This window comes from Lactuca serriola, chromosome 2 (assembly GCF_051521515.1).
Source record: "Lactuca serriola cultivar US96UC23 chromosome 2, Lser_US96UC23_V15, whole genome shotgun sequence".
Lineage (NCBI taxonomy): Eukaryota > Viridiplantae > Streptophyta > Magnoliopsida > Asterales > Asteraceae > Lactuca > Lactuca serriola.
In genome coordinates, this window is record NC_136409.1 from 172,851,376 (window position 1) to 172,857,818 (window position 6,443).

General features: G+C 35.6%; 1 protein-coding gene and 1 long non-coding RNA gene across 3 annotated transcripts; both read left to right on the forward strand.

Annotated features, from left to right (window-relative positions):
- The first annotated feature begins 914 nt into the window (after nt 1–914).
- LOC145087440 (uncharacterized) lies at nt 915–2,628 on the forward strand. 2 transcript variants are annotated; one of them, XR_013700811.1, is made up of 3 exons: nt 915–1,280; nt 1,632–1,700; nt 2,312–2,628. It is a non-coding gene; the product is annotated as an uncharacterized LOC145087440 (long non-coding RNA). The 2 variants fall into 2 exon arrangements; XR_013700813.1 differs by having other exon boundaries at nt 915–1,276.
- Nucleotides 2,629–2,635: 7 nt separating this feature from the next.
- LOC145087439 (conserved oligomeric Golgi complex subunit 3-like) lies at nt 2,636–4,459 on the forward strand. The gene is made up of 6 exons (XM_079025384.1): nt 2,636–3,133; nt 3,227–3,373; nt 3,486–3,602; nt 3,686–3,777; nt 3,861–3,986; nt 4,070–4,459. The coding sequence occupies exons 2-4, from the start codon at nt 3,260–3,262 to the stop codon at nt 3,743–3,745; spliced, it is 291 nt and encodes a 96-aa protein (XP_078881510.1). The 5' UTR covers nt 2,636–3,133; nt 3,227–3,259; the 3' UTR covers nt 3,746–3,777; nt 3,861–3,986; nt 4,070–4,459.
- Nucleotides 4,460–6,443: the final 1,984 nt, after the last annotated feature.

Consider the following 6,443-nt stretch of genomic DNA (forward strand, 5'->3'; position numbering starts at 1 on the left):
TAAATATATAAATCAACCTGCATACAAACGGTTGTGACAAAATCAGAGCAGCTATCAGCAAGATCTCTAGAAACACAAGGTGGTGTTCCATATGCAACAACTGTAACAATATCAGGGCTAAAACCTAATTCATCGCATGTCTTTTTTCGAATCATAATGGATAGCATTGAAGCAATTGTGTAACGCCCGGGTTTCAGGGCTAAGCATTTTTGTCAATGTAATAGTCTAGGTCAACGCTTGTAACTCTTTTTGAAGTAATAAAGATGAAATATTTGAGTATTATGTGAATTATATGTGTTTATTATTTAATTATAAATGTATAATTAATAAAGAATAAAAATGAGCGTCAAAATTAAAGTGTGAGATAATCCCGATATCTCTACATAAAGTTGTAGAATATGTCTCAAGGTTTCCGTGCATATAAGGAACGCCGAAATCCGAGTTATAACGAAGAAGTTATGACCCGTCGAAGTTTCACGACAGAACCGGCACGATACCGGGAAGCGTGAATAGTGAATTTACGATAGAGCGAGATTTAGCCTTAGTGATCTAAACGAAAGTCGTAGAATATGTTAAACTAAGAACATCGATAAAAAGAACGCCCAAATCTGACTTCGTATGAAGAAGTTATGAGATTTTAAACAGACCAATCCTGTCCCGGCTTGTTAAAAATATAACTTTAAAAATAAAGTCAAAATTAACCGACGGAGTCTAAACGAAAGTTGTAGAGTACGTCTTCACCTACGTGTGGATATAAAGAACGTCAAAAACGGAGTTCGTATGAACGAGTTACAAATTATAATAGCATATTTACGTATTAAAATAAAGTATAAATCATGTATACGTACACATATATATACATATGTATATATCATTAGAAAGGTATCGACGATGCGGTCATTATAAGACTAATGCTGAGTTCTTTCGACATTAGCTTAGTACAAATATCATTAAATCCATTTATAATAGTATTATAGAGGGGTGTTTAGTTGTTTATATAACTAAAAGGTCATTAAGTAATTATGGAGGGTAGTTTTTGAAAATTCAATTAGTATAAATAAGAGCCTTGGGCTCTCATATTTCTTGCACCATTCTCTTGATTCAAGAGTCTTTCTCTCCTTATCCCCCGAGCATTTCGGTCCCTCGTGATTCGACTTCTCTTTCTGTAGCTTAGTATAGTAAGGTGAGCGCTGAAGCACTGCACGAATCTTTCTTAGAAAGATTCAGCAACGAAGTTCTGCCCCTGCAGAGCCCGACTCCTAGCTAAAACCCCCTTGTAAGTAAGTTATGCTTACCTTATTTTAATATAGCTTATATTTAAAATTAGTATTGTTATTATGAACTTATAATAAATATTTGAGCTATTATTATAACTTATATAAGTGTCGTTATAATATTTTTTTTAACTACTCGCGGTACGGGGAATCTGGTTTAAAGGGCCGCATAGGGTTGTTGGATTTCAGAAGTGCTATATACCAAAATGGTCCTGCCCTCCGGTGTTTTATGTCTGGCCCCTGTCTGTACATAGTGGTTGGAAAATATTGTTTAACGCTTATATAATAATAATAATAATAAGACTAATAGTTGGTCACGGTAAATATTAGACTAAAATTTAGCGATAATAATGCTAGGTTTCGTCGAAGGAAAATAGAATCGTTAGAAGCAAGCGCTGTCCGATTTTGGAATCATCACCTTAACAAGTGAGTGCATAGTTACTTTCAACTTACACATAGATATGAAGTATTTTATATAAATTACGTGCTATGTGTGCATATTATCTGAATACTTGCTATCTATGCTAGATGAACGTTGTTATACATGTTTTCAATGATTTAAACTGTATATATATTTTATATCTACGAAAATGTTGGGGTAAAACATGGGTAGATGCAATAGGTGATGTGTGATAAAATGATGAGAGGCCTCGATGTTGATGTTGTTGATTCTGTCATCTAGCGGAGTATGGATGACGACCACGGACTCTTCTAGACAGTCCAGTGGAACACTAGCAGGCTCGCAACCTGTAGGTGTTTGTGAACGATATGTTCACCGGTGTACTCCATCCCCCACATGGTTGCCTTTAGGACATTTATTGCTGAGGAATCCCCTTAGCAGTAGTGTCCGTCCCGATGATGATCCTTAGGCTAGGTCCCTTATGATAGGTGTTTAGGGACGTAAAGTGAGAATAACGGGAACGGGTAATCGGGTTATTGTTGATCGATGAAATTAATAAACTTATTTATTGTGGGTTGAAAACCCTATGTGCTCACCAGGCTCCCAAGCCTGACCCACTCAGTTTTATGTATTACAGGTAGTGGCGCATGAGCATAGGTGTGATGTTTTGAACGAGGGATTACGGATATAGGCCTGTAGATATGAAATAATGTAGTAAGGCTTATATTGTACTGTTTATGCTTTTGATCTGTACGAACATGACATCCCGAGTCTTTTAATGAAATACATTTCTATGGAAATGCTTTTGATAAATCTTTATCATATTTTTGTTTTGGGACAAATTCCGCAACACTTTCATTTAAAATGTAACTCTGATTTTTAAACAAAGCATAAACAAACCGGTCTTTTCTGGCCGTGATTTTGGGGATGTCACAAATTGCACCTCCAAATGAATGGCCCACTAGCCTTAACCTAAATCCCTATAACAATTTATTAGTTATTATTTAAAAAATAAAAAGAAAAAGAAAAAGGAAAAAGAAAATTAAGAAATTGAGCACCTGATGTTTGTGAAGGCAGTCATTAATGGTTCCCATTTCATGAGTGAGAAGCCAACGAGCAGCTTCATAAGTTCCAAAATGAGTGGAATACCCTTCAAAACTAACTTCAACAAAGATTTGTCCTTTATCCTGATTAAGACAACTAAGACAGAAATTAAGCTGATTCAAAAGAGAAAACAAGTCCAATATATGGATTTTTTTATCAATAAGAACAAACACTAATTTAATTAACTGAGTCAAATTGTTTTCTTTTTTGTTAACCAATTGAAAAAAAAAGGATCAACGAATGGACCATACTAATTTAAGGCAGACATTAATGGTTCCCATTATTTTTTAATTCAATTACTTTTTTTTCTTCCATTCTTCAGGAAGTTGTTGAGGTTTGCTCTTTATCCATCCAAGTAAGTGAATTTAATTGCTTCAGATTTGTTTCTATGTTTAATATACCGTTATTTTAAGGTGTCTGATTGTTTCATTTTATTTATTTGCTATAGAAAGCAAGCAAACTTGTTGCAAAAAGATCACAAATGGATGGACAACTTTTTCTCATCAAGCATCTTCTTATATTAAGAGAACAGATTGCACCTTCTGACATAGAATTCTCAGTCACACACAAGGAACTGGATTTCTCCCAATTGTTGGTTAGTATCTACTTCAACTTCTCCTTTTTCAAAAAAAAATAATAATAAATAAATACAATAATCTCTTAGAAGAATCTGAAAGTTTGTATTCATTTGTATGTGATCACTTCAGGAGCATCTGAGACGAATTCTTAGAGGTCAAACCTCATTATTTGATTGGTCAAGGTCAACTTCTTTGGCAAGGACACTATCGCCTCGAGTTTTGGAAAGTCAAATTGATGCAAAGAAGGTATACAGTTAGTAATTCATGGTTTGTTGCCCTTTTTTTATTTAATTATATTGGTATTTGTATTTTTGTATTATTAAATGTAGGAACTTGAGAAAAATCTAAAAGCCACATGTGAAAGTTTATCATGTCAGTCACTAAGCTAGTAGTAGACCCCATGCTTTCCTTTGTTACAAAGGTTAGTTATTTATCTTCTCTCTTTTTCAGCAAAATAAATAAGGGGACAACCTGAATAAACATTTTTTTTTGTGTTTCTTGAAGGTGACAGTTGTTAGGGTGGCATTGTTATCAGGTGATCAAAATCAGAAGTTAGAGTAAGCTATGGGAAAATCACTCAAGGAGCACGCGTTTGCTTCACCAAATAAGGTTGCTGAAATCGTGCAGAAGGTATGTGCTTATAAATCCATTATTTTTTAAACCTATTACTATTATTATTATTATTATTTAAAAGTTATATTGTTTTGGTACAGGTGAATGCAGGCATGCAGAATGAGCTGCCAAGAGTGATGGAGAAAATGAAGCTTTATCTGCAAAATCCATCGATGCGTACAATACTTTTCAAACCAATCAAGTAAGATTTTTAATCTACAATCTCTCAAATATTTTAAAATTTCTAGCTTTTAGATGTTTGATAAAAATGGTCAATGTGAAGTCAATGTTTGGAATGAGGGAGATGAATAATTTGATGACAAAAATCATACCTTGTCATCATTTAATCCAGCATCCTCAAATGCCGAAAAAGCATCAGCAGACAATACTTCCGTCCACTTCAAAAATAACATCAACATCCATCATCATAATCAAAAACCATTAGCAATTTAGCATAAAGAATGAAAGTATATAAGATAGATACCTTATAACTGTAGTATCCAGCAGCATAACCACCTGCAAAAATATGGCTAAAACCACAAAGGAACCTGTCTTCCTCAAGCAGGGGAAGTACTTGAGTTTTTTCACTCACTCTTCTCTCAACATCATAGATCGACTTGGACCCACCAGGTACATACTTGCTATGAAGCTCCAGGTCAACCGTTGCAAATTTAAGCTAACAAGTAACAACAATTAATTTATTTATTTACTAATTACTATTATTATTTTATTTAATAAATGAATTATTATGAATATGAATCTCACCTGACGGAGGCTAAGGGTGCCAGCACGGAAAGTTCTAGCAGCAAGAAGCTTTTGATATATCTCTTCAGGGAGAGTCTCCCCAGTTTCATAATGTTTTGCAATACTCATCAACGTATCCATGTAGTGTCTCATATATTAAGTTTTTTATTTTTTGGGTCCAAAAAATGATTTGATTCTATATTATATAGGTACCTACCTGTGTTAGCACCAATTTTCCATGAACTGAGAAGGTAATTCAACAGCATCCCACTCTATGCCACGAATGCCAGCAACAAGCCCTTCATCTTGTTTTGTTAGCATGTGCTGAAGTACATTACCAAACTCATGGAACACAGTCTCCACCTAAATTAATAACCAAAAATATATGCCCAAACTCACTTTAATAATCCGATTAATTAAGAGCTTCCAACCAAAATATAAACAACACAAGTTTGCACACGTTACATTACATCATATTTTCATCATCTCATTTTGCTATGCATATATGGATGGATGGATGTACGTCAAGAAATGTCATAAGGCTTGGCTTGTCTCCAACAGGTGGCATTTAATTACAAGATGCGATGCAGAACAGTGCGATTGGAAATGAAAAGCGTCAAAATAAGTCAAAATTCGACTAAAAATCAAGGCCTATGTTTCTGAAATTGGATATTCAAACAACATTTAGTAGACTCAATTGAATGTATGGAACATCAATTTCATCAATTGAGGAAGAATTGCAAGATGCGATGCAGACCAGGTGTGATTGGAAAAGGAAAAAGTCAAAATAAGTCAAAATTAGACTAAAAATTTAAGGCTTACGTTTCTGAAGAACGCACCGTCTCTACCGATTCATCTACGCTTCACCTGGACGAAGCGTACGTCTCCAATCCAACCACAGAGGCAGCGCCTCTAGTTCCGCCATGGTCCGCTTCGCCTTAAGGCACGCCTCAAGGCTTACGCTTCTAAAACGATGTGTGCGATAGATCAAAGCAAAAAAGAAAACGTAAAGTAATCTAATAAAAGAAGGAAAAAAGATACACAACAAGATAAGCACAAGTGTGGTGTGGACTTACAAGTAAGGCTGTAGAGGGGTGAATAGGAGGCTGAGATCGATCCCGAGAGATGACAGAAGTTCAGCTACCCAGGAAGATGCTAATACCGGAGAAGAACTCTTTTATGAAGTTTAGCATCACGAGCGATTACAAGAAAGGCGCGGGTGTTTAAGCCCTTTAGGGTTTATGACACGGCGCGGGTGTTTAAGCTCTTTAAGGTTTATGTTTTCCTGTGTGTACCAAAGATTTTGCAAGAAAGGCGAGGTGAGTGACCGAAATCCTCAACCTATGTGCACACAGCAGGTTCATCCGACTCCAGCGTATTAGCGACCAATTGTTATTACGATTTAAGTGAGATATGCTAAGCCATGGGAGATCTTTATGAAATTGCAGGTTAGGTTTTAGGTTAGAGAGAGAGAAAGGAAGACGAAGACCCTACGCTTCTTTCTTGATAATTGGAAGCGGAGGGGGTTTTAATTTTTCACGGCGGGGTTTAGTTTTCGGGATTTCATTTCCCGCTTAAAACGCGTGTTTTATTAAAAGAATATAAAGCGACAGTGTTACATCACGCACATTTTATAATGGGCGTCCTCCGCGTTTCTTTTTTTTTCCTTTTCTGACACTAATTTCAGGGCACGCATAAATGCGCGCCCTCTATCCTTCAAATTTTAGAAGT

What these genes read in the sequence shown, in the direction of transcription:
- LOC145087439 (XM_079025384.1), top strand. Translation starts at nt 3,260, where the DNA reads ATGGATGGACAACTTTTTCTCATCAAGCATCTTCTTATATTAAGAGAA. An exon ending in TGGATTTCTCCCAATTGTTG is followed by an intron (nt 3,374 to 3,485) that starts GTTAGTATCTAC and finishes TGATCACTTCAG; the next exon opens with GAGCATCTGAGACGAATTCT. An exon ending in GTCAAATTGATGCAAAGAAG is followed by an intron (nt 3,603 to 3,685) that starts GTATACAGTTAG and finishes TATTAAATGTAG; the next exon opens with GAACTTGAGAAAAATCTAAA.